Source organism: Molothrus ater, chromosome 11, assembly GCF_012460135.2.
Source record: "Molothrus ater isolate BHLD 08-10-18 breed brown headed cowbird chromosome 11, BPBGC_Mater_1.1, whole genome shotgun sequence".
Classification (NCBI taxonomy): domain Eukaryota; kingdom Metazoa; phylum Chordata; class Aves; order Passeriformes; family Icteridae; genus Molothrus; species Molothrus ater.
This window is the reverse complement of record NC_050488.2, coordinates 9863363-9891044: the sequence shown is the minus strand read 5'-3', so window position 1 is coordinate 9891044 and position 27682 is coordinate 9863363. Positions and strand designations below refer to the sequence as shown.

At 38.4% G+C, this 27682-nt stretch overlaps 1 protein-coding gene across 1 annotated transcript in view; it reads left to right on the top strand.

Annotated features, from left to right (window-relative positions):
* The window catches only part of EEFSEC (eukaryotic elongation factor, selenocysteine-tRNA specific), a 124492-nt gene that overhangs the window by 50355 nt on the left and 46455 nt on the right, over positions 1 to 27682 (top strand). The window contains exon 5 of the mRNA XM_036391172.1: positions 15781 to 16422. Within this exon, the coding sequence (XP_036247065.1) occupies positions 15781 to 16422 (642 nt within the window). The remainder of the gene's footprint in view (positions 1 to 15780; positions 16423 to 27682) is intronic.

The following is a 27682-nucleotide window of genomic DNA, read 5'->3' as shown; positions in this document are numbered from 1 at the left end:
GAACCTGCAGAGTTATTTTTTATCTTTTTTATTTGTTCATAAATAAAACAAGCTTTAGTTGCTTTGAAGCAGACATCTCTCTGCAAATGGGAGAAGCTGAAACCAGCACAGGCAGGTGTTGAGCAAATGTCTCTAGTGAGCTTTCACAAGCGTTGTGTTATAGATTTTTCATTCTTTTTATTAGTCTGCTCAGAATCTCACTTCTCAGGTTTGTACTTAATTGCTAGGTGATTCTGTGATCTAAACTTCCAGATGTTTACCTGTTGTTTAAACCTGATTCCAGCCAGTCTCCCAAACAAGACTTGTTTACCTCTTGTACATCCAAGGCTCACTCAGGTACCTTCTCCTCAGAGCTGGAATGTTGTTGCTTCAAGGTAATTTTAACAGACAAATTTACAGGACCACACACTTGGGGTATTTAGTTGTACCTTTTGAACCACACTTAGAAAAATGTAGATGATTTACGTGTTCCAAAAACATGAACGTTTTCAATCTCATCAATTATTTTTAATATTAAAAGTCAGCAGATGGAGCCAAAGGCTTGTAGAAAAATGACTTGTGCTGAATGTATATTAAACCACAAAGCCCACTAAGTTTAACTAATAATGTTTCTACTAAAATTTATAACAACAAAGCTATTTATTTGCTGCTAAACCTCACATTAGCATCCTTCTTTCATTCCCTGGAGTCTGTGCAGAGTGAGAGCTCATCCCTTCATGTACCAGGGGTCTACAAGACTAAGAAGAGTGAAGTTTGAGTGGGAACCTGATTTTCTTTGTAGATTTATATCTGTGCAGTGTTTTCTGCAGCAGCATTCACTATTTTATCTGATAAAATAGTGTTATATTTTGCCAGTATTTTTCCTTCTCCTGTGAGCATGGTAACTGGAATCCACTATTGAGGGTTAGACTGGAATTCATTCCAACCTCGTTTCTATTGTTGCATGGTTGGTAAGGTACTGGGATTTCATGTTTTTCTTCTGACAGGACTGAAATAAGACTTTGCCTTAGATAACTTGTCAGATTTGGTATCCTAATAGGCTAACCCCATGCTTTTTATTAAATATTAGCATCCTTCTGGGATTTTAAATAATATTTTCATAAAAATAAGGGGATGGGATATTTTCTAAACAGTGTGTGCAATTTATCCCATTTTTATAGAATTAAAAAACCCCAAAGGCAATTTGGTACATACCTTTTGTAGGAAAAGGGAGAAAAAACGATCATAGTTTTAAAATATGACATCCAGAAGGGATGCAAAAAATTATGATGGCTGACCAGAGAGTATTTCAGTAGTACAGTGATATTTTGCCTTTTAAGAAAGACAGAAAAATGAAATTCTTAAGTGACTAATGGCAGCTGTTTTGTCCAACTTTATGTAAAAACTTTTCTCCTCTAAATCTAATTTTGTGAAGGAATACGAAATGGACATATGTTACACATATAATCTAGTGCCAGTGGGATGTAAATGTATGCTTAAATATTGCATGTACATTTTTTCTCATTTTCATTTTACTGTTTCTGGAAGCTCGGTCTCTTCAGTTTGGAGCAGGAATCTCCTTAGAGAGGCTTGAGAAACTTGGCATACTGGCCAAGTTAAAAGCTTCTCTTATTTTTCTGTTTATCTTTGGCCTCATCTCTGTTTAAATTACCTTTCCTGCACTCCTGCTGTTGAAAGACAGTGATAAAACTTCCACCAGTTGTACCAACTTGCTGACTTAATTTCCTCTAATGAACATTGGCTGCAGTGGGAAGAGTTTCTAACAGTGACGTTTTTCTTTCAATTGATACGGTCGGGTTTTAGTTTCAGATTCACTCTGGACTTAGTCAGGGGCTTTTCTAGTTGGCATTTTACTTCCAAAATGTGCTCAGTCACTTCCAATGAAATTATATTTTCTTTTCAAGCCCCTTGCATTGTGTTAGAAAAGTCATACAGGACTGGGACGGTGCATCCCAAATTATATCTTTATGCAGTCTCCAGGTAACTGAATGGTGCATTCTCACTGTGTGTGAGTATCCTCTATGTTTCTATTTGCTGTAGATGAACATTAATACAGCTTTTAATACAGAGAAAATAAACTGATAACATAGGAAGGCACAGTGCTTTTTTGCTATATTGGAGCTATGAGAGCTAGTGACTATGATAAAAAAAATCTGCAGATAAGGAAGCTTGATCATGAAGAAGTTCGTCTAGAAAATCTGATGAAAGTTTTTAAAATATGTTGCCCCCCCCCGCAAAGAAAAAAATCCAAACAGAAAATCTGATGAAACTTTTTAAAATATACTTCCCCCCTCCCCCTCCACCAAATTAAAAATCCAAACACCTGATCCTAACTATCTAGTTTCTAATAATGGAAGATTTTGCATTGCTGGATAGGCTAGATAACCTTCTTTGGACTGGATTCAGTCATCTCATAGAACTTTTTTTGGCCTGCACTCCTTGGATTGCATGTAATTTCAACTTTCATTTTAAAAAAGAAGGTTCTAGCTTTCTGGCCTTGGGAGAGAGTGACACTTGCAGTTTTACAGTCTTGAGTGCAGGCAGAGCAGTCATATGGAAATCTTCTCCCACTCCTGGGATATTAATTTTGAAGACCAGTTTGAATTATTTTGAATTGGCCATTTTAGTGAAGGTTGTCTCAGCAGGTGTGATTCAGCAGCTACAGCCCTAAGACCCAAAGGACAGGAAGTGACAGATCCTGTGAAAAAAGAAATGGATCAGAAGAGAAATACATAGAAAAAAGAAAAAGGAAATGAAAAGCTGGTTTTTGGTGTGCTGCAATACCACATAAAGAATTGTTCTTTACTCTGTGAAATACGTATATATGCTGTTCTTTCATAGGTTTCAAGTTGCTCCCATTACTTTTACCAAGCTTCTTTCCTTGGTGATTTTCTGCCAGGTGTCCTTGCTGATGGTTCTGAAGCTGTGTCCTCTGTTAAACATGCACATTGCAACCCCAGTGAGCCTATTTTTAAGGTTGCCTCATAGACCATATCTAGCTTCCTTTTAAAAGACCCATAAAGGATTAAAACTATTTATTAATTGACAACTGTATACCATCTTTGTCCTGACTGATGGCTGTTTCCTTATCATTGATATATAAATGCCCAGAACTGATATTTCTCAGAAAATATTCTGATAGAGCATGTTCTAAAACAAATCAATAAATAAAAACACCAACAAAAGCAAACTAGCATTTTGTTCATAGTTTATAATGAATAATTTTGGTAAAGGTTGTATTAGCTAAGGGAATCCCATTGAGCATTCCCTGTACCTTAGTGCTACTTGCACATCTCTGCTTGATGGGCTTCTTCCCTTCCCTGAGGTGCCCTGGATTTCTGTGGTGTCTGTGACACTTGATACTGGAAAATGATGCTTGTTTTAAATAAGAAATGGATTTGCATAGTATGAGAAATAATGCTCACTTTTAAGGTTTAAAGCTTTATTAAACCTTAACAAAATATAACACAGGACTGAATAAGGAAAAATGACAGTGCTGGGACCATGGGGCTTCCCTTAACATACACATAATATTCATCCCTTAATTGTGAGACCAACCATCACATTACTCATCTATAACACATAGGTACTCAGAAATACTAAAATATGCTGATGATAATTGTAATTTCTTTGGATCTTGATGAAGGTTTTAAAAATCATGTCAATAGGACTGCCAGTAAGAAGTGCCTGTGTGCAAAATGTAGAAATATTTATTCACCTGATGACAGTTGAAAGGTTTAGGCAAATAGATAATAGAAGAGTAGAAGTGTTTAGAAGATAACAGTTTGTACTTGTATCATTTGAATACAGCTCCTGTCTGGCACTGTCAGAATATACTGGGTGTGCTTGCAGCGTGTATGGGGAATTACTTCTTTTATAGTCACACCTAGGGTTTTTCAAATTGGACAGCTCTTCCATAGCAAGTTAACAAATCCTTGAGAGGCAGAGAAGTCCCAACTCTTTGTCTATTGTAAGTGCTTGTTGTATCAGAGGTGAGGGCCCTTTTCATGAGTTAATCAAAAAGACCTATGCAAACAAGCAAGAGGATTTTTTCTTTGGTCAGTCACTACAGTTACAGAGCCTGACATTAATAGTGAACCTCCGTGATCTCATAGGCTGCTGCAAACTCTTGTGCACCAGAACCCTCTTAATAAAAACGTGAGGCACTGGATACACAAATTCATAGCAGCTGTCACAGCTGGGCTGTGGTGAAGTTTGGTCAAGACCCTTTGAACTTTTTATTTCACACTAATCCCATTTAGTGTGATCAATATACGGACCTCCAGCTCCTAGGTCTGTTAATTGGGTGTCAAGTGTTGGGTTGGCCTGTGTCAGGCTGTAAAATACAAACACAGAAGAGTCTATCAGTAGGGAAGTAAAGTGTTTATTGTCTGAATGTATAGGAGTGAAAAGTTGCCTTCCAAGCCTGAGATGTCCTTAGGGATCCTAAGGGTGTTTTGTTTCTCTCAGTAAGGTAACAGTATAGTTAAATATGCATTCATTTTACCAAAAATAGTAGAGCAGTTGGGGGCTGCAGAATAACGTAAAAGATCTAGTTCTGCTAATAATTTGATGCTGGAATACCTCTTTGTCTACCTACCCTCCTGCAGTTTTTTTCCTGGTAATAAATATACTTAATTGCTCTTGTAACTATTTGTGTTGGGCTGCTTTAAGATGGGAGTCTTTTCTTGTTTTGCACATGTATGTCCAAAATGAAGTTTCTTCTAAGACTTACCAATATTTATTTTAAGTTGTGCTTTGTAGCAGTCAGGGAATAAGACAGGATAACTTAGATCTTCATTTCCCCATCTCAGAGAATCTCGGGAGGTTTTTTAACTCCCCCATCTTTAGTTCTCTATCATTCAGGGAAGCGTAAATATGTGGAATGATATTTCAACTTTCATACATTTTTGGGTTCTTTTATTTCAGCCTTTCAGTGACAGAAAGGACTGGGGAGTTGTGAGTAGTTTGTTTCATCTCCTTTGAAGAAAACCTAAAATTTATAATCCCAGATCAGACCTTTCCTATAACTCACGCAACTCATCCTGTTAACTGTTTTAATATATGGCACTGCTCTTTCATTAAACAACATCCAGGAATAATTAGTTCAGCAATGATGCCTCGGAACAAAAGCCCTTGATTTCGTTTAACTTTATAAGTTGGTCTCTTTTGATCTGCAAGAACACATCTGGGGCCTTTAAGAAAGTAGAAAGAAAAATATTAAATGTTTAGTAAGGCTGTTGGTGAAGGTTTCAAAGCACAGTAACCCTTTGGTACCATGACGTAGCTCAGAAGCAAAAAAGTGTGAATTTCTTATTTCTTAAGCTATCACATGGCACCTCTATATAGTAAATGCAGTTTTTGTTACCTGATGATGACTACATTTTGCCTTTATTTCCAGTTTCAGAAGAGAGAGTATCTTCATTCTTCCCCCAATTTTTTTCATTCCTTTTTCTGACCTTTTACCTCCATTTTCCCTTGGATGCATTTGAATGAACTAATCAGAATCATTACTGTAAACGAGACATTTTTTTAGCAGGTATCTTTGCATTAGAATTTATTTTTGCTGCATGAAACCTTTCACTGTACTGCTTTGTTCCTTTAATAGCTTACTATAATTTGCCAAGGTGGTAGGGATAAATCCATTTGTTCTTTAGTCTAGACTTAGCTGCTTAGATTTTGCAAATATCCTAAGGACTTGCAAAAGTGCAGAGGATATAAATTTACTCGTCTAATCTTAATCACTGTTACTGACTTGTAATAGAAAATTGCTTACCAGTTGAACTCTTTAAAATTTGCCACAAAAAAAATCCTGCCTCGAGGGAAAGCTATAAAGATTTTGTACACCAATTGTTTTTTATTTCGTGAACTAAAAAGTATTGTGAAAAATACTTGTCTGATCATAATTAATTTCATTTTCTTTTCTTCTCCTAGTAGAGGTAGCCTTTGTTTTGATTGTAATTAGTAGAAGGAATTCACCAGGAGTAGCACTGTATCATTTGATTTGTACTGTTGTGTTTGCTTGTTTGCTGTATTGAACCCGGGTGCCGCTGTATTTATATTCCAAGCATTGCCTAGAAAATGTACAAATCATCACGATTAATGTTAACGTTTGCCAGAGCTAATGAAGCCTACCAGATCTCTCAGTAATTATTCATCACCTTTGTTTCATTTTGTATAAATCATGGCTTCTATTAACAAACTTATTTTAGAGAAAGGACAGGAGAACTTTGTTCGTGAGAAAGAAATGAGCAAAACAACTTTTTTCTTATTTCTCCTGTTGGCCTTTCAAAATAGAAGTGAAAAGGGTTGAAAATATTATTTTTCATTATTTTTAAATGCAGCTTTATGTTCACTCTGTTTGTTTTTCTTAGTGAGCCTGTAACTCTAAGGTTGTGACCCAAAAATGACCTCCTTTTCCACTCTCAATTGCTTTTGAACTACTACAATAAGTAAAAAGAAATAACCCAACAGAAGGGTAACCAGATCACTGCTACCACACCAAGCAAACAGGCAGGCTTTGGGATGCTCTTCTTTAATCTCTCTATCCACAGAGCCTTCATTTTAATTTGCAAAATTGAACCCAGATCGAGAGCAGTAAAGCCTGAATACGGTAAATATTCATGCCTCAGTGATCTAGAGTGGCTCCATTACATTTCAGAGATTGGGAGAATTACCTTTTGGATTATGTATATTCATGGGCTGATTTTTATTTGAGATCTAATATTACTCACATTGGGCTACATGTCGCATATTCTGTCAAAACCAGCCTTTTCACAAAGCTTAAAATGTTCTTTACACGTAAAAGTTTTACTTCTTTTCCCTATAGTTTCCTCCCTTTTATGCTTTTCAAAGACTGGTAGTAAACAAATTTCTTTTAAAGAAGAAGGGGGGGAAAAAAGCCAGTAGAAATTCTATAAAACCTTCAACCCTGTGTTTACTGTGATATATTTTTTTGCATGTGACTTTGAAGTCTTCAGATAAAAGTATTATTATTGTTCTAAACCTAAATCTATTTGGAAAAAAAAATTCAGTTTGTTCTGTTGGAAGAAAAAAATTCCAGACAGCCTTTCTTTAACCTATAATTTTGCATTGGTTTTGACTTCTTTTTTTTCTTTGAAAAATGTTTTATTGAAATATTTTTGATAAGTTAAAGAAATTTTAATTGGAATGTAAATGTTAAGCTGCTTCTGTGTCATAGTTTTACTATGGCTCTGACATTCTCTGCATTGATACTTGCTACCTCAACTCAGTGGCAGTATACTGTGCTTTTAAAATGCTTACCTTGTCATCTGTGGTGATAGGTGGCACAAGCAGTACCACTTGATTTAGGGTACTTGGCATCTTAGTATTCCTTTCTTGTTGCAAAAAAAACAAAACCAAAACCCTGAGATATGTTAGTCATTTTGAGATGAAAGGATTATGGTAGGTGTCTGCCTTCTGCATCCTTCTACACATCCAGGAGTGCAGGGATCTATTCCCTACGTTCCAGACATTTGATGTGTGTGGCTGTTGGGCTCTTTTGGCCAGAGGACCAAAATGGGAGGTAGTCCTCTCCTGTGTGAAAAGATTCACCCATATCTGGTAGAGGCAAAGGAGAGAGAAAGTGAAAATGCAGTGAGGCTTGGCAGAGGTGAGGGGTGGGAGCCAAAGAGTGCTTTAAAAACTTGTGTTACTGGGAAATGCTGCAAGGTGCTTGAGCAGCCTGGTTGTCTTCTGGGGCAGAACACAGACAGGAGGAGTCATGACCTGAGTGAGGTTTGGACAGCGTCTCTCACAAGGTTCTCATGTGGCAGCTGGGGTGGGATGGGATGGGCTGGGGGGGTTGGTGTGAGTTACAAGTTGTCTGAAATGGTTATGTTTATTGGAAGCTTTGCTGTGGATGAGGAAGATTGCTGTGAAGTTATAATAATTCTGAAAAATTAGCCTTTTCCTCTTAAAAAGTGGACATTGTTGGTTTGCTTTTTTTTCCTTGAGAATTTGGGTGGTGACAAATGATGCAGTTGAATTTATCTGCAGTGAGGTGTAATGCCATGTTATATCACAAGGGTGACAAGATTACTGGAGTTTACCAAATAAATACTCCAGTAAGATAGCCTACATGTAATACAGTGGGAATTTGGTGGTTTACAGTAAATAATGAATTCTGGGCAGTTCAGTCATGAGAAGAAAATAAATAGAGGACAGGATTTTTTATTCTGTGAGATTTGTCCAGCCTGTACACGGGATGGATTAGGTTCTGTTGAAAAAAATTTGGGTTTATATGTTTAAAGGCTAGAGGAGACTGCTTAAGCACAGAAAGTCACTTAAGTTTACCTGAACAATCTAAATCTTTTGATTTTTGACTGTCTGCATGAATATAGCATACATGTAATATAAATGAAAATGATGGTATTGGAGTTGCATGAGAGTAAGGTTATTGACCTGCTTCTTTATATATTGGGTGCATAGTCATATTTCAGATGCTGGGAAAGGGAATAACACAAATGGATTTTAGTATCCCCTTTTATATTCCTTTATTCCAGCGTTGCAGTGCAGGCTCTTCAGGCTCTGGTGTTAGTTTATCCAGAAGGAGGAATATATTAAATAAAATCTGAGAGCTTGTGTGGGGTGTTATATAAGCACCACAGTGGTCATATGGTGAATGCCCTTATAAAACTCACTTAAAAAAAATTACAGTTAAAAGAATCATTCAATATGAAATAATTTTTTCTCCAGATGCTATATTCCTTTCCCACATGGAGGTGAGGCCATGCAGAAATAATATAATCTAGAAATATTCCAGGTCTTTCAGGTAATTGCTACTAAGCCACGTGATCTTGCTGGAACCCACATATTTGGAATTATTTCTGACTCTTGGTGGTTTCTACTCTTTGTAGCTGGTCCTAGCTGCTCCTGTGATGTTGACTCAGAAGGAGAAAGCTCTCTATAACCTGAGCAGTGGGCAGAGGCTGCATTGTGTGATTTGCTGTTCAATGATGTGTTATTGACAGCTCTTGTATTATTGATACCTCCTGTTTTATCTCCATTTTATGCTGTTTTGAAATCCTGGTTAAAATTTTGGAGCTAACTAGTTACTGCATGAACCACAAAGTCATCTCAGAATCTAGAAAATATTTCCTACATTATTTCTTAAAACAAAAGATTTTTTTAACTTCAGTGGAGGATGTGACTTTTTATTTCTGATGGCTCATTGTTGCTCTCCTGTGCCTTCACATCCCGTATGTCCTTTTAATGCTTTTGAGCAGGAGTGGTTTGCCAGCTTCACTAAATACATGGCTGCTTGCTCATCTATAGGATTTGGCTTTGCCATCCCTCATAAAGCAAAGAAATCAACATTCTTCATGTTTAGAAGAGAATTTATAAAGATATCTGCTTATGTTGTAATTGGAGCTTTGCTTCATTTCAGTTATGTGCTTAAACACAGGCTGACTGAAAAAAAAATTCAGTCTTTGTGGCCTTTCAGACAAGAGGCCAGTGTAGTTTGATACCTTCTGACCACCAAGAGAGGATACTGGAAGAGAGAAGATGAGATACCTTATTCTTTATTTGAATTTGTAGTAGATCAACAGGGAGGAAGGAAGTTCTTGCTTTGAAAGCAGCAGGTATGGGATTGGTGCTTGATGCACTGATATTGCATATTGGTGATGCACTTGGGAGTTTGCTGCTCCCCTTCTGCTTATAAAGATGCGTTTCTGGATGATACTGAGGTGGTGTTTCATGCATTTGGCACTTTGCTACAATGTGTGGCCAGCTTGGACTTCTGGAGAGGGTTTTTTCTTGCTAGGGTACTGATTCAGGCAGGCTTGTGCTTGGTGTATTTTTAAACCTTTAAAGGGTTGAAATGATGCTGTCTTAATTTTAGTTCCTTTTTCAATGTAAGTTTAAAGATGCAGCTCTGAGTGACTGGGCTGTGAAGTGTGATTTTTATCTTTAAACTTGTTGGAGTCCTCACTATTAAAGTGGGGTCATTTTTTTTACTGCGTATGCAATCCTCCTTTTATAAATACTGCACTCATAATCAGTATTTTCTCTAACATATTATTGAGACTAATTATTTTAACTTTGCAGTTTCTCATCAGCATTACAGGGAAGCAGGTTGCTGTATCTCGTATCAGAAAGATGCACTCACAGCATTGAGAGGCAGCAGGATGGCTAGGTTTTTATCTAAAGAAGCTATGAGCAATGGCATATGGCTGATAACTTAATGGAAGCTGGATAAATAAAGGAAAAAAAGGTCTGACATATCAGTGCAAAAAGTCATTAGTGGACTTTTTCTGTATCCTGTTTTCTATTAGTCTGTAGTAAACTGCTTTGAAAATCTTAGTGGGCTTTTCCTTTGGTCTTAAAATAACAAGTTTTCATATATTGGATACATTTGTTTATCTCAAGGGCTGAACTGTTTGGGTGCTTTTGATTTCTTTTTTGTGTTTTTCAATCTGCATTTGAATACAAACTTCTTTCTCACCCTTTTTATGACTTTTTTCATAATGCTTTAGGAACATTAATGTGATTATGCAAACTAAAATTTAAAACAGGAAGCAAATCTCTGCAAATGATGTAAGATTTCAACATATGGCTCTTGATTTATATGTTGACATATAATCAAGTCCCCTGTGCCACAAGAAAACAGAATGTGAGTGAATTTCTTACCAAAGTTTGTGGCAGGTTTTGTAATGGTATCCATGTTCTTCATGTTTACCTACATAGTTCACAAGCAGTAAAGGCTGTCACTTCAAAGTTGCACTCAATAATGTTCACTTTCTGTGTCTGAAGGCCTAATTTTCCCACTTTGAGTGGATTGCTAAAATAGGCCTTGGGTAATTTTAATGGAGAATAGAAGATAGAAGTTGTTTTTCGGACAGAATTTTGAGAACAAAAATGGGGTGCTTGAAATAAATGCAAAGAAATGCCAAAGATATTTGTCATAGCTGGTCTCAGTTACAAATTCCTGTTGCTCAGGACAGTGCTCTGAAGTATTTTACCTCATTCTGGTGGTGGAGGGGTGGACTGGGTGATCCAGCCCTAACTCCCTACTTGAAAAATCCATTGCTGTAAAGCTAAAGAAAATATGTGAAAGCTTAGAACTCTGTTATAGCTTGTAGGGATCCCTTACATAGGGAAACTAGATATGCATAAGAGAAACAAATCTAATACTGGGGGTCAGTTGCACCCTTTTCAATGCTTCTGGGTTTGTATTTTAAAGGCCAGACAAAATAAAGATGAATTTTACCTATGTATTTGAGCCTCTTGAAGAAAAACCCGACGTTTGGAGTATTTTAAACCATGGGCAAATGTCTCTGTCAGTCAGGATCAGAGTGAGATGGAATGAAATACTGTACTGATGTTCATGGTCTGCTCAGAAAACAGGAAATCAGTGATTTAAAGCTACTCTGGCTCTTGTTATTTGATACAGTGGGTGCAGACCAACTCCCTGATTCACTTCTCTGCTGCTTCCATGTCTGACCTTTTGAAGGAGATGCAACTCCAACTCACTTTGGGTGATCTAATCCACCCCCCAGTCACACTCTGTGTTCTGGTCAGATTCTAGTTCCTACAAACATTATGCTCTTGGAACAGAGGTTATGGTCAGTTAAGATGCTCTGCTGTGTGCTCCTTTGACAGTTCTGCCACTGAGAACAGGAGGGAAAAAAGAAATGGCCTTGGATGTGTTCTTTCTCTGATAGGTTTATGGAAACTTCAGATACAATAATAGATATCAATTAGAGCCAATATAGATGGGCTGATTAAATAATCTGCAGGGTACTGGATAGATCAGCATGAAGTGGTGATTCTCAGTGGGCTGAGTGATGCAATGGCATTTCCTACTCTGTCTGAGGACAAGCAGACCTGTGTGAAAGCCAGACCCAGCTAAAAGGAAACCAGATGATTCTGAGAGCTCTGGGTGGGCACAGTCACAATTCCCTTCTGGGAGAGAGTTTGGGGCAGCACAGATAACCTGCTTTGGTTGTTGGGGGCAGGGGTGCGTGGATCTTTACATGATTCTGCAAATTTTCAATGTGTTTTCAATTAGTAGGATAATGTTTTCTGAAAGAGAATTAGTCAGGATCCAAACTGTTCTTGAACTGGCATTTGAAACTGTGAAGACCATGAGCAAATGTATCAACAGGAGCTTCATTCAACACTGGGAAATACTTTTGTGTCCATACTCCACTACAGTGTTTATCTTACATGTAGGAATTACTGCAGATTTTTTGTCACAGGAAGTGATGCTTTACAATTGTGTATTGTTGAATGTAGATGAACTGAGGATTTTGGCAGAACACAGTTATATTCTGATACAACCCAGCTTTGTATGTTATGGTTGAGAACTGTAAATCACAATGAAAAAAGGTTAATCATGTGAAGTGAATATTTCAAAAGTACTTGTTCATTCTCCTTCTGATCACTGTTTATGAGCTGCATGTCAGATGTGCCTAATCATTTGAGCTAATTTAAGAGGAGAGAGTAGGCACAACACTGAGGAAAGTTTCATGGATGCCTAATTAAAAGCCAGTATGTGTTCTGAGTACATGCACACAATTGTGTTTTCTAATCACATTTTTTAGTCTTAAATGTTATCTAAATTCCGTAAAAGATATTTCAGATTAATATCCATAGACTGTAATGCTTTCCTTCATCTGTTTAGGTGGGTAATTTCTAAAAAATAATATTATCAACTGGAATACTAATAATAAAGTCTTTGTGACTTCATTTAAAATAGAAAACTAGACAGATCTGTTCTGCATCTTCTAGTTCCAGTTCTGTTTTGAGGAGTGACAGTGCTGGAAGATTTCTTAGTTCTTGCCAATTTATTGATCCCATCCATGGTTGTAGAAGAGGAAAGATTCACTGCTGGTATTATCACCTGTGAAAACACAGAAGTCTTTCAAAATTGTTTGTGCTGGTACTTTTCATGCTGCAGATTCATTCTCGTAGTGCTTGTAATGTCTTTGAAACATGTTTAGCAAATCTTGGGTTTTTAATGTTTCATTTTTCTTCTTGGAGTCCTTAAATATTACTTGTATCACCATTGATGCAACTCTAAGAATGATTGAAACTGGAGAGGGAGGAGTAGGGGATGAAAGAAGGAAGGGTTTGGTAAAGGTTTGATTCAAGCCCCTCTACTTCCAGCCTTTAAAAATACAATCTTGGAAATCAATAGAAAGCTGGAGGTAAATGCCAAATTGTTTCTCTCCAATGTATCTCTATGGTTAGTATTATTGAGGAGGTTTAACTAAAGGGGTAATGAATGTTTATTTGAGCACAAAAATGCTTGAAACTGAAACTACCAAGTATTTACAGTGGCCTTTTAAGTCTGTTTTGACATTAGTTAATATCTTGACAAACTACTTTGGTTCAGGCATTTTTAGTGAGAGTTTTTTCACTTACATGAACATACCTCTTGATCTCCTTTCTCATAATATTTTGTGGATTCTTCAAGAATTCCCAGGCATTGATGTGGCATTTGATTTGAAAAATGTTGTAATAATAACATTATAATCTGTAACAGGGTGTTTCTTTCGGTTTTGATTAGCAGCCAGAGGCTCAGGGAACCCAAGCAATATTCATAGTGGTGAAGCTTGTGGGTATTGTTATTTGTATAATTATGATTTCCAAAAGGAATACAAGATTTTTGTTGTTTTCCAGAAGGCATGTAGCTGCTATATTTTCTATTTTTTTTAAGAGCTTTCTGTATATTGCCTGTGACCATTTTTTGCTGACTTATTTGGAGACTTCTTTATATTTCAGTTACTGAAGATTTTAGTTCAGCCAATAGACTTTTCATCTGCTCTTCTATTTTGATCTAATTTTCTGCAATTTGTTCCCCTCTGGGTCAGGTGATGTTGGGAATAGGCATAGACAGATTACCTTGAGCCAAGTGAGATGTCCTCCATACAGGGCAGCAGGTTTTGTGGAAAAGGAGAATGTGAAAAACATCATTTTGTTTCCACTTACATGTTGCAGCTAACATGCAGAAAAAAGCTGATATATTCAGTATTATGAATTACTGAGTAAATAGCTTTGTGATGAAAATAATTAAGTTGCTTAGACTGTTCTGAATTGTCCAGCCTAAATGCTGTGCTCTGAAGCTGTGTGACATCTGATGATGCAGCCCAGCTTTGCTGAGTCCAGTCCTTTGGTTTAGAATTCTCTTCATCAGTGCTTGCATATTTTGTGATTTTATTTTCAGGAGTTAGAAGATAAATGAGTGGGCTGGGATTAGAAGATGGGCTACTAAGGGACATGGAGTGGTTGAAGATTGATTTGAGAATAGTTCCAGCTGAGTAAGAAAGTAAAAGTTTGAATGCTGAGAGTTGCACAGTAGCATTTGGCATGAACCTTTTTGATAGCTGTAGAATTCATGATAAGTAAAGGGAGATGGAAGAAGAAATTATGCTGAGAGTTGAGATCTGTCCTAGCAATGTTGTTGTTCTGTACACATTCACAGTATAATCTATTGCATGTAGATAAAAGCATACTAAAAAAATGATCTCTGGAATTGAGCATTCTCATGAAGACTTCAGTTCTTGGATCTGAGTGTTGAGGTTTCAGCCCTTCAAAAATGCTGTGTATAACTTTTTTGTACTAAGGACTCTTGTCCAAGTACATAATATTTATTTAGGAGAATTTTTTTTTTTTTGTTGCCAAAGATATCATTTCAGTATTAAAAGCTATCTGATGTAGAGACTTGAAGCAAAGGGGTTACCTATAGAAGCATCCAGCATTAGCAGGAATGCAACAGGTGGCACCATAAACATATTACCAGAAAAAACTTCTGGTTACATTCAACTTGAGGGGCTGGGGTACTTACTAAGTGTGAAGGTTTGCTGAACTGAAAAAGAAAAAAGCCAAAGATGAATCCTTGTTAAACTAAACCAGTTTAGTCTGATCAAGCTGAGCCTAGGCTGATCTTTAAAAGCCTATTTCATTCTTCTCTCCTTGAAATAAGTAATACAATAGCAAGCTCATTAAGGCCAAAATTTGATAGCATCTGGGAAATTTTAGTATAAGTAGTGATTGGTGTTTCACTTTTCCTATGTTATTCCTGAGATATGGAGCCCCACCCTTTAGTGACAGCAATGCTCGCTGTATGTTCATGAACATTCAAGTCTTCCTAAGAAAGCTTTGAGGATTTTATTTTTAGTCTATGGAATACTATAGACTAGGAAAGGGTGGGCTTTTGTATTACTGATTATTTTGTAGTGATGGTTCATGAGTTCATTGTGCTTGGTGCTGTGCAAAGATAATTTTTTTTTTGCTCTGCACATTTTACAGTTTATTCAACCATTTCAAAGAAGTGTGTGAAAGGATTTTCATGGAAGGGGTGGGAAAGCAGACACATAGGTGCATGAATGGGTATTGTAGTGCTAAACTTTTGATGCTGCAGATGCTCAAGGGGGTATATTTAAGCTATTCCACAGTGTGGGTATATCTGATTATTTGCAGATAGTATTGTTGGTGCTGCAGCACAGATGATGGTAAATATCAACATAATTGTGGTAATGATAATCTTCAGTCTCATGAAGAGAAGAGGAATAAACTAGGGGGCTCAAATATGTGAAATTTTAAGTGATGGAGTTCTCAGACTATTGGCCTTCTACTTTTTGAGTTGTGGACTCTTCTAGAACGTCACTTGTCTTGCAAGACAGCAGGGTGTCATGTCTGGCTGATACATCACAATATAAGCAGCAATCATGTGGCATAAGCATATGAGTGCTTATATGCACTCATGTGCAATTAATTGTTTCATTCTTTTTGTTCCTCTTTCATCCATAGGTGACAAAGAAGGTCAAGTCCATGCAGATGTTCCATACTCCTGTGACTTATGCAATGCAGGGTGACAGAGTGGGTGTCTGTGTGACCCAGTTTGATCCCAAGCTGCTGGAACGAGGCCTGATTTGCACCCCAGATTCACTTCACACCATCCACGCTGCCGTCATTTCCTTGAAGAAAATTCAGTATTTCCGAGGAGCTCTTCAGACTAAGGCCAAGTTCCACATCACGGTCGGTCATGAGACAGTGATGGGAAGAGTGATGTTTTTCAGTCCAGCCCCTGCTAACTTCAGTGAAGAAATTCAAGAGAATGTGTTTGATTTTGAAAAAGATTATCTTTATCAAGAGCAATATTTGTCCAAGGACTCAGTTTCTTCAGAGGAGAACAAAGAAAATGACCAGGCAGGAGAAGTCCAGCTCCCAAAACAACAGTGGGCTTTGCTGGAGTTTGAAAAACCAGTCACTTGTCCTAAACTGTGCCTTGTGATTGGCTCTAAGCTGGATACAGATATCCATGCCAATACCTGCAGGCTGGCATTCCATGGGGTACTGCTGCAAGGCATGGAAGACAAGAACTACACAGAGACTTTCCTTCCAAAGCTGAAAGTGTACAAACAGAAGCACAAAGAAGGACAGGTGGAAAGGGTAAGGTGTCTCTCTTTCCTGTATATGGGAATTGGAAATATTTGTCCTGTACATGTTGGTGGACTACAGAATTGTCACTGCTATGTTCCAGAGCCCTTACCCAGGTTTTTCTAATGTTTGTATTACATCTGGTCTTCTTGCAAGCAGAAATCACTGTTTAAAGTGACTGGTTTATTCAGTGTAATCCAGTGGTGAGTAATTTGATGCTGTTTTTGCACTGATCCTTTCAGAGTCTGATCAGTGTGTTCCTCCCAGAGAGTGGCTTTGTGCACCTTCCTAAGTGACAAAACTTCTAGGTTTCCATTGATGTATTTTACACAGTCTACAGAACATTGAAAATGTAAAGACAGTGGAAAACAAAGTAGCATTTGGTTAAATAACACAAATACACAAGTAATTATTTTTTGTATCTTTACATTTTAACAAATAAGAGCATTTATTTTAGTAGGCAAAAAGAAATTTCCTAGAGGATGCCTTACAAGTGATAACATGTTGAAGTTGGAATCAGGTTCATGACATGGAGAACTTCAGCCATGCCTAATGCATGTTATTTCTATGTCACACAGGTAATAATCATCATCATCATCTGCTATAGGGTTTGTATTGACCCATCTCAGTGCAGGAGAAAACAGAGATGCTTTCTGGAGGAGTTAGCAGCTACAGTGAGAATTAAATGGGATTTGTTTGTACTCTGCCATCAGAATTGGAGAGATGCCCTGTCTGTAGTGGTTGGTGTTGCATTGCTGGCATAGGTTTGCCCTTGGTGGTGGTTACCCTTCAGTCAGCAGTGCAGAATCATTTGTTGATACATTGCACAGTGGAATTTTTCATGATGAATGGTTTAGGTGGAGATGTACAATGTCTAAGTGACTTCATTGTTTGCATCAACTGTGTTCATTAAGGGGTAAACTTCAGCATTTGTTTACACTATGTATTGGTATGATAGATGATCTATTAAATATTGGGTAAAAAACTCTTAATTTTGATTTTCCCACTCTTTGAATTTTGATTTTCCCAACTCAAAACTTCATTGTTTGAACAAAATGTTTAGCATTCTTCTTTTCAAAATTCCATGGAGCTGAGTTGAGGATTGCATAGTACCTCCCCTTAATTTGCTATAGGAGACTAAACACTTGGCATATGATACTGTGTTTGCTATGTATAATGCAGACTCCTTGAATATTGTTTGTTTGCTTTACTAATTTAATAGTAGGAAGATCCCTGCTAGGGCATGATTAGTAAGGTTCTTCAAAATGCCTCACTAAATTAATTGATCAAATAGCTAATTTGTATTTCTTCCCTTTTTTCCTGAGGTTTCTATTTAATTTTTAGCTCTTAAAAAAAAAGAAAATATGAATTTCTCCTTTGAATTTTCACTTCTGATTTTGGAGGCCTTTTATTTCAAAGGAATTTCAGACCTATTGCATTGTGTTGGTTTTTTGAATGCCAGTTTTGTCACTAGAAAGGGAGGTAGTTAGGAGGATGTCTGTAGCTTTCTGAATTTTTATCTTTGTTTATATGAGTTATCTGAAACACCCAAAACCCATAGTCACTCTTCCCAATTTTGGTAGCAGGTGTATTGTCTCCTTGGTTTGACATGTCCAGCCGCCTTTCTCCCTGGCTGATGGAGACACTGAATTAGAACCAGGAGTCCAAAGTGTTCTGGGCTCTAAGCTGCAGAGAAGCTCTAGACCAAATATGTGTGTCTGTCATTCCTCTGGCACTCAGGAGCTTTCTGAACTCATGAAACTTTGCCTTTATCTTGGCTCAAGATTGATGCACTTGTGCATGGCCCATGCTGCCAGGATCCAGTGAGAGCTGGCTTACAATAACAATGGGAATGGAAGTTTGTGTGAGCCATGGAGACAGATGCCTTTCTCTGACTGAGGTGAACTGGTCTCACATTCTTTATTTTTGTTCTCAGTACCTGGCACTGATCTATAGCACTTAAAAACTCACAGGGTACCAACTGTATGAGTTGTCTGTTGGGGTTGAGAGTTTGCTATTAGCCCTGGTCATACAATTTTAATTGTTTTTATTTAGTGTCATTTTCAAACTGTTTGCTGGTTTATGTATTCTGTTCTAGATTTTACTGTGTAAATAATGGAATAACATTAATCAATTACACATACTTTATTTTCTGGCCCAAACAAAAAACAATGAACATGCTTTATTTAATATTTGACCAACAGAATAATTTATTAGCTATGTTAGTGAACTATTTTATCTTTCTGTGCCTTTTAAAATGTAGATCAGGGAGGTTTATTGTTTTATCCTGCCTTTGTACCACAGTGTGCCCTACATATGTGCCTTGGTCACTGTGTGTGTGATGCTAACTGGTCCTGTAAAGGGACAATTGCCTTCACAGCTCTGTTTGTACCCACATTTTGCCTCCTGTGGTACTGCTCCATGCTTGGAGCTGGCATTTTCCCTGATGCATGCTGAAGGCATGATGGAGCAAACACTGTAGGAAAGGCTCATGGTGTAAAGTCCCAGGAGTGCTCAGGGACTTGGAAGGGTTGGTGGGAAGAGGATTGTGCCAGGTATAAAGGGGCTGCTGGGGAAGTGCTTACAGCCGAGGTAGCTGCTGGCTGCCTCTGTGCTTTGCAGAGCACAGCAGCAGGAACAATTGGGTGGTACAGAGACTTATTTTAGTACACAAAGTCACCAGCTAATAGAAAACTTGAATCAGCTGGTCCCACCCTGCTGCTGATGGATGGCTGGAGATTAGGATCGCTGAATTTAGGGTGTCTGTTCTTGGCACTGATACAGGAAAATTTCTTTCTCTGTTGAGCAAGGAAGCTCCCCCCCTCCTCACCTTCCCTGGGGAGACATAAAATAATAATAATAATTAAAAAATACATGTTACCTTCACAAGAAGTGAACTTTTTCCTTCAGAGAATACTGCTGGGGAAAATTAGCTTCATAGCTTCCTGAAAGGCTGGGAGAGAGGGAGGCAGGGCCATGTAGGGTCCCTCCTTGGGTTCACCATAGAAACGTGCTTCCAAACTGGGATGCAGGGGAATTCAATAGTGCCCATTTGTAAAACATTGCTGCTAATCTGATGAGGGGTCTCCCAAGCCCCCCTGCTTGCTGCTGGAATTAAAATAAATTCCCTGCAGTTTAACTACCAGTTTACCCAGGAGAAATCAGGCATTTATGGTTTGGCTTTTTGTTCCTATTCTGATTACTTTCAGAGCACTGATGGAATAGCAAGAACTGTAAATTCATTAAGTTTCACTATCACAGTGTTTTTCTTGTGTGCCCCTTGTGTGTGGCACCCTTCTGCACTGTAAGGTGTTTTTTTTTAAATAAAACAAGAATATTAATTCTCCAACATTTTTTGTCTCTCTAAAAGAAAGTGTGACATTTTTCCTGTTTCACATAGAAATGAAATCCATGGAAATTATGGCATTTACTACACAGTATTTTTTTAAAAATCATACTTAAGCTAGCAAACAGTCTTTGAGGAGTACAGTTTACTGAAATTTCATGCCTGAGCTTCCTGTTTTTTCTCATCTGCTGAAGTGATGGAAAATGTTCTACAAAAATTCAAGTACCTTGTCATTGCATTTTTTACCGCTCACTTTTCCCTTTTGGTATCTTACTTCTGTAATTCCAAGACTGAGTGGAGCACTGGGAGGGAAAGAATCACCCTTGACTACTGTTGCTCATCAAAATCTTTGTATTTACCTGTCTGCAGTGCATCCTTTTTTATTCATCTACTGATTTTTTGGCAGGGGAAGCAGAATAAAGGGGAATATATATTACTATTAATATATATTGATACTGATACTTTTTTCACTCTATGACAAATTACTATATGAGAAATTAGTGTTGTCTGAGGTGCAGCTTTGTCCATGAAATTGAGGTGCTGGGATTTCATCTTGGTTATGAAAATGTTGCATGATTCTACTGCAGTAATAATTTTTATCTGCTATTATACCATTTGATATTTCTGAGCTGTTATGAAAATGTGTGAATACTCTATTTCACTTTAGACCACGAGGGGTTTTTTATGTTTAACTATGGTGAGTTTTAAGGAAAATCTAAATATGCTACTTTGTTAGGACTAAGAGTTCTGAGTGGTAGAGGTTCATATTTGCTTAACCTCATGGTTTCAAAAATAGTGTGAAATGCTAGTCCAGCTTTCTCTTGCAGAGAGGACTTGAGAGAGGGGAGAACTTCAGTGGGAGGAAGTTTCTGTCTGGAGCATCTTTTGGGTGTGGTTATGTGGAGGCAGAGACTGTCGCCCTCTGGATGTTTTATTTTTGCAAACCCTTGGCTGCCTGACAAATGTGCTTTCAATAGGAAAAAGCTAGGCTGGCAACAAGTGGCTTGCACTGATAAAAAGGTAAAAGAGAGTGCTATTGTGAACACCAGTGCAGCTCTAAGGAGTGTGATGTGGGAATCTTGGTGGGAAAAGGGCAAATGAGTGAGAGGGAGGTTTTGTCCCTCTGATTTGGCATTCAGTGCTGGCAGTGGATGCAATGGAGCAGGTCAGCTGTTCCTGGAGTTAGAGACAAATGACAAAGCTAAGCAGCAGCTGTTGTCCTTGGTCTTGTGCTTCTAGAGACAGTGTTCAGCTCTTCACAGTTCTCTGGGCAAAGAGACTTGTATTAATCCTAACATCATCTCTGAAATACCTTCTTTGAATTTAACCTCTATGCAGCCTTGCAGGTTCATTCCAGACTGACTCATGAAGCACTTACTCAGTTCCTGGAATTAATCCTTTATATTTGTCACATTATTTGCTCTTTGGCTTCCATGAACGTACAGGTTGAGTGCAGAGAGTTTGAACTGAAAGGTGAACTGTAGGAGTGCATCATGCTTTCCTGCATGACTCAGATATTCTGCCTGTTTTGAAAATGTTTGCATGAGCAGGATTTATCTTAGGATGGTTGCCACAGGGTCCTATTGTCATGGGTACTCGTAAATCCAAAGCTCTGTGACAGAAACAAAAGGAGGAGGAGGAGTCTGTCTTGCAGTGTGAGCTGCACCTTCTGCACTTTCAGGCTTGTGTAGTGAAAAATATACATGTGCTGGCTGGAATGGTTTCCCATTTTAAGTGTAGAAGAATGCTTTCCTATCATGATGGGCTTGTCCTTTTTAAAGATACTTCATCAGTTAGAAGAATTAATTCCCTCTATTTCAGAGTTTTTAATGTATCTTTCTCATGATTTGCCTTGCTCTTTGGGCTTTACTTGGTGGTAACCATGGTGCGTGATGTCCTGGTTTTGTTCATCCCACTTTGTTCACAGGTTTTGTGGGTTGCTGGATAGTGAATTTTCTTGTTGTACTCATTCTCCTGGGGGCTGAGACCATCATGTAGCCAGCATGTTTCATTTCTAGGGATGCCTGTTGCTTAATAACAACATGTTGCTAATTGTTTGCATGTTGGTGTGTTCTAAGTGTCCCCAAGGAGAAACACATTGTTGCAAGAGCAAGAAGTGAAAGCAGGGTAAGTTATCAAGATCTTAATCAGCACATCTCTTCTGAAGCCTGAATGGAAGAGAGAAAGCTTACCTTTCAGCATCTTTTAAAAGTGTTGGGTTCTTTCCTCTTCTTCCAGCAGGATAGGAAGAGCTTTGTCGGAGCAAGTAGATTACCTGAGTGGTTGAAGGGAGGGTCTTTGTCACCATCACTTCACAGATCCTTCTGGCCTTTCAGAAGGAGGATAGGATATTATGGAGATGAGTGCCAGTAAGCAACTACAGGAACTGTGAGGAAATGGTATTAAATTTGTTGATGACCAGGAATGACCCAGACTGTCCCTTGGGGAACAAGACATTTTCAAAAGCAGCAGCTTTGAAAATGGTGGGTTTTTAAAAACTATGAGCAATATTTGAGTGGAAACAGCACCTTTAGTTACTGAGCACACACCAGGTTTGTAGTAGCTCAGCCACACACTTAACCACACTGCTGAAGGAGTGTGCAAAGGAGGAGAAATGGACTTGCCCATGAGTGAATAGGAACATCTGATGTGATTCATTTAAGGGATGAGACCAGTTCTGTGGTGGGTACCTTTGCTTGGGGAGGCAGTAGGTTACTGTAGGAGTACCAGAGTATTCCTGTCTGGAAAGATTCCTGGGTAGTGGATCATTTATAAACAACACTGGTACTTTTTTCACTTAATCCTTTGCAGATATGCATAATAGTAGAATTTGCTTCAGAGTTGTGCCTTTAGACTGTTTTCAAAGTATGTGTGACAGAAATACTGTCCCTTAAATTTTCTGTTCAGTGATTGCATGATGCTGCTATGAATGAGGATAATTAAAATTTACCACCTTGGATAGTTAGACTCTTCCATCTAACTTATTTCTAGGTACAGGATGTTTCATTGTCTTACTAGGGCTAATATTGCATCTACAGTGACAGTGCAATGCCAGGGCCATGGCAAGTAAAACCCTGCATCAGCCAGGTGCTTTCTGGGTGACTGAGGTGGGGTTTGCAGACTGACAGAGGCACTCTGTGAGTAACAAGGCCACTCTGAAATCTGATGGAGTGCTGCCTGCACGTACAAGCAGTGACCTGGGCTGTCTGCAGAGCCCTCTCTGACTCCAGCTGGGAGAAGTGGTGGATGTCACTCCATCATCTACTGTAAACATGCAGACGCCACAATTACTATTTTTCCTGCTTTGAAGTCTGAACGTGAGTTTGTTTGGTTCTGCTTGGCTGCTGATGGTATGCTAAATACAGTAATAATACAGAGATGAAGGCAATCAGGTGAATAAAAGTGCACAGCACATTCACTAGTTAAAATGCACTGTTAAATAGGAATAGAAAAGATGCATTTATTTATTGGCTCTTGTTTGGTTTTTCAGTAAAAGAGTTTGAGAAGCATGGTGGGGGAAGGGAGAAGAGAGGGCTTACTGCCCATTAAACAGAAATACCATTTCTGCTAAACAATGCTGAGAAAAGGATGGTGATATTTCCCAACTCAGCATATGGATTAACACAGTACAATAAATTTGTCATAAAAGTGTACCAGGTAAATTGCAGAATCTGCCTTCTTACCCATAGGAAAAAAAAAGAAAGTTTTGTTCACTCACCAGAAAAAGAAGGGCTTATTCCACGTGACTGGGTAGTAGAATTTTGCAAGGTTTGAGTAACACCTATGGTTATTATTTACATTATTAAATTTAAAATGCAGACATGCTTTTGAGTCTTGCAAGTGTGTGGACAGCTGGTCTTGATTTTTCTGAGGTTGTGTAACAGTCACCTGTGGGGGAATCAGTTTGTCAGCAAGGCAACCAATACACCGTTTTATTTATTGGATACAAAAATAAATTAAGAATGTTGCTTAGGTTGCAAAACCAAGAACTTGAAAGTTAGGAAATACCAGATTTACAGTTGCTTATGCAACATTAATTCTGCTCCCTTGTGCCTCTACCCTGTGCACTTAATAAGGCAAGGTTCCTCTGAAATTTTTTTGGACGTGGTCATGTTAAGACTATATCATGGAGCATATCAAAGAGGAACAGGGATAAGATTGTATGGACATCTGGCATTTCTTAACTTCTTAAGTGCCCAATTCTGCAACTTACTTTCATATAAAACCTAAGTTATTTAATTTCCTAGGTATTTTTAAAGGCGAAAGATGAAGTAAAATTAAACCTCCATATTGCTGAAGCATGGCCATCCCTTTACTGTGCACCTTCACTGGGGCTGCAGTTGTAAACATCCAGTGTAGCACAGGCTTGTGTGGCTTGGTAGCACAAACCTTGTCAGCCAAATGGCAGAAGGAAGCTGTTACCTGCTGGAGGAGGTGGCTCTGGGCAGCAGATCCACACTCTGGAGTTGGAGATGCTCAGGGGAGGGGACAGACTCTGGGAATTTCAATGTCTTGAGAGGGAAATGCAAGTCTGTCAGAGACAGTTCTCTCTTCTTCCTCAGCAGCAGTTGCTTCAGGCAGCTCTTTCCAGGCCTGTCCTGTCCTTGTTGCCTCCATGCACTGTGGATTCTGTAATCCTCTGCTCTTCATTCCCCCCTGCCCTCCTCAAGCTATTTGTGGGCAGTTTCCTTTATAAATTTAACTTACCGTGGCTATGGATGACCTCCTGCTATGTGCCAGGTCTGTGCAATGTTCCAAATGAAACTTGCCATATCCCACTGATGTCTCTTTTTGGATGTTTAGGATTTAAAGACCTGAGATCACCACGGTTAAAAATACTTTAAAATAGTTAAGAAATTGCCTGTGTGTTTTTAAGTCATGGAGGTACCACCAGCAATCCTCCTGGCTGCTCAGAACCTTCTCCAGGAAGAGGAGACATCTTCAGCTTGGCAGTCCTCTCTGTGTCATGCTTACAGAGCCAGGTCAGGACCTGTACATACCATATTGTCTACAGAACAGCTTGTGGTTTGGTTTTTATCCTTGGATAGTAAGGATCACAGGGTTTTTAATCTGTGTAGCAAGCCAGGGCTGGCTGCTCTGGAGATGGATGGTGTAGGATGTAGCAACAGTCTTGAGCCTCCACTTTCCCATATCTGTTAATGTTGCTTTTTCCACATAATGGGAATGCAGCATAGATTAATAAAAAATGAAATCATGACATGAACCAGTTTCTTCTCACTTGGTAAAACTAATGTTTTCATTCAGACCATGTCAGGAATTCAGTGCCTGTGTTTGTTTTGGGCTTCAACCCTGCTAAGCTTTAAACAGAGATGAAGGAAAATTGCACTATAAAGGTGCATAATGAATGAACAGTGCCCTGTTGAAACCCTGTATGTGCCTGGAGGATGCTGTTAGGGAGGTGTAGAGCTTTTAGAACCTAGAGCAGTCTGGTTGTGCACCTCTCACTCATTGTCCTGGTTCAGTACTTAGCACTCCTGGTTTTTTGCTGCCATGCATGGTTTTACCAGGCTCTACTGGTGGCACAGTGCTCAGCAAAGAGAAGGGCATTTTATGGCTGCTTGTTAAATGTTCCCAAACTCAATTGTCCCTTTACTCAGAAAGGGAGAGAAAAGAAAATGTTTTTTGGATATAAGAAGCATAGGCTGGTGAGAGATGAGACAAACATCTGAAAATCAAGTTAATGGATATGTGGAGACGTTAATGTGATGGCTTCCATTAAAAGAGCAGTAATGAGACGTGAAGCTGAAGGCTTCTAGTGCTGGAGGGAGTTGCAGAAATAAAAGTCTTTATGCTGCTGTAATTAAGCTCTTGAGGAAAAGCTGTGACTGACCAAATAATTCTTTCTTTGTACCAAGTTGTTCAGCTAGTTCTCAGTAACCAGCTATAAGCTAGAAGTTTTTGTAGAGTCAGAAAAGCTGGAAACTTGGTCATTGGTGCAATCCTCTCAGTTCCTTTCTCCTTCACCCTTTTCTTGGCCTCATGTGCCATCATTTTCCCGCTGCATGAAACCTTGTCTTAAAAGAGAACAGGAATTTGCAGGCTCAAAAATATTCCCATTTCTGATGCAGAAATGGAAAGTGCTTGAAACTGTTTTCTAGAAATAAATGAGCTGTCACTGATCATGATGAAGATGTCTCAAGTGTACTTTTTCTGACGTACAAAAAAGTAATAAAAATGCTTTGTATTTTCAGTATTAGTCACAGGTTCTTTTTGTTCTTGTTTTCTCTCCTGTTGTTTTTCTGCTTTAGTTCCAATGAACCTTTTATGAGTTTGCTCAGAATAATCCTTAGGCCTTTAAAAGAATTTCTTTTTAAATTCATGTAACTTTTTATTAAATCAGAAAAGATTATTCCTTCTCTTTCTCAGTATCTTTTCTGGTATTTAATATTCAGTGCTTTTACTTTGTCTTAAGCCTTTCCTTATTTCCCTCTCCTAGTGGCACCACTTAGTTTCCTTGTGTGTTTCGGTTCTGATCCACTTTTTTTTTTTCCTACAGATAGATTAAGAGATGAGAGTTATTTGATCTCAAAATATGTGTGATGGATTGTTTGAGAGGGCATTCAGATGACAGTCATTTCTGAATTATCCTAAAACAGAGGGTTGTTTAACAGGCTGGACAGTAGAACTTGCTATCCTGCTCAAAGGGGCATCCTGGAGTTGTTTTTCCTTGGAATTAATACTATGGTTTGCACTCAATTCCACCACATAACATGAACTGTGGTTCTGCAAACAGTCTAAGGCAGGATAAGTACTGAAGAGATGAGGAGTGCAAGTTGGTTATTTTTTTTGCTAACTTCTTGGTTTCAGCACAAGGGTTATGTGCCAGAGATGCACATACTTCACCTACAGTTATAAAGCACTGTTTACTTTTTTTTTGTGCAAACACAAAAGCCAAGTGGGAAGGGATATTTCATAAACTCAGTGCTATTGTGTCCTCTGGTCTAAGCCATAAAACAAGAGTAACAGAGACATTCCCTTTGAACTTGAAATCCTTTTCTAAGCTGCTGATCTAACCTAAGTGAGAGGGGGAGGCTATACCAGCCAGAAAATTTCTCTTCTGGGTATTTTTCCCATCCTGCCCCTTTTCTTTTTTAAACGTCCTTAAGTGAGTTTGATACTGCACCTCTGCCCATAAATTTAAAAAAATATTATCGTAATGTAGGTCAGTGAACTGAAACGCCACTGTACACCATGGGGGATTAAAGTCAGAGAGGCAGCCCTCTCCCACTCCTACTAGGTCATATGACAATATAAACAAGAAATGCAAGGAGCCTTCAGCTTTTTCTTGCCCTAATCCTTTGTTTATGCAGCACTTAAACTGACTTTTGGGGTCGTCTCTGTCTGGCATTAAAGCCCTAAAGCTTTTTGAAGTTTCCCTGAAGTTAATAAAATTAGTCTGCCCTCATTGCTAGGCCCCTTGCTGCTGCTTCAGAGCAGACTGCGGATCCCTTACTGTCTTTGTGGCATTTGGCTTTGTAAGTTCATAATATTTTATACCAAAAGGAGTGTTTGAGAGAAAAGCAGAAAGCTCTCCCGAAAGGCTGTTCAGCTAATATGCAAAGTGATTGCCATTGTAGATGTTCTGAGAACTCAAAGGGGATTAACTTAAAATCCCACGATTGGAGGTAAATTGCTGGTAAAGTAATTGGAAGTGTTGAGTTTCAGTTAGAGAGAGCAACATGCATTTCTTTCCCTTTTTACAAAGCAAAGCTAAACCAAGAAATATAATTTTTCTTTTATTATTTTCTAATGCAATCCTTAAGTTGAGAAAATGAGCTTTCCTTCATAGCAGTTCTCTGCTACACTCATTTATTTTAATGCAAAGACTGATCCAGTTATCTTAGATCCTGTTAGGACAGGCACTCTCTAGTTATTTTGTCTTTGTCAGGGATAAATTGGTGATAG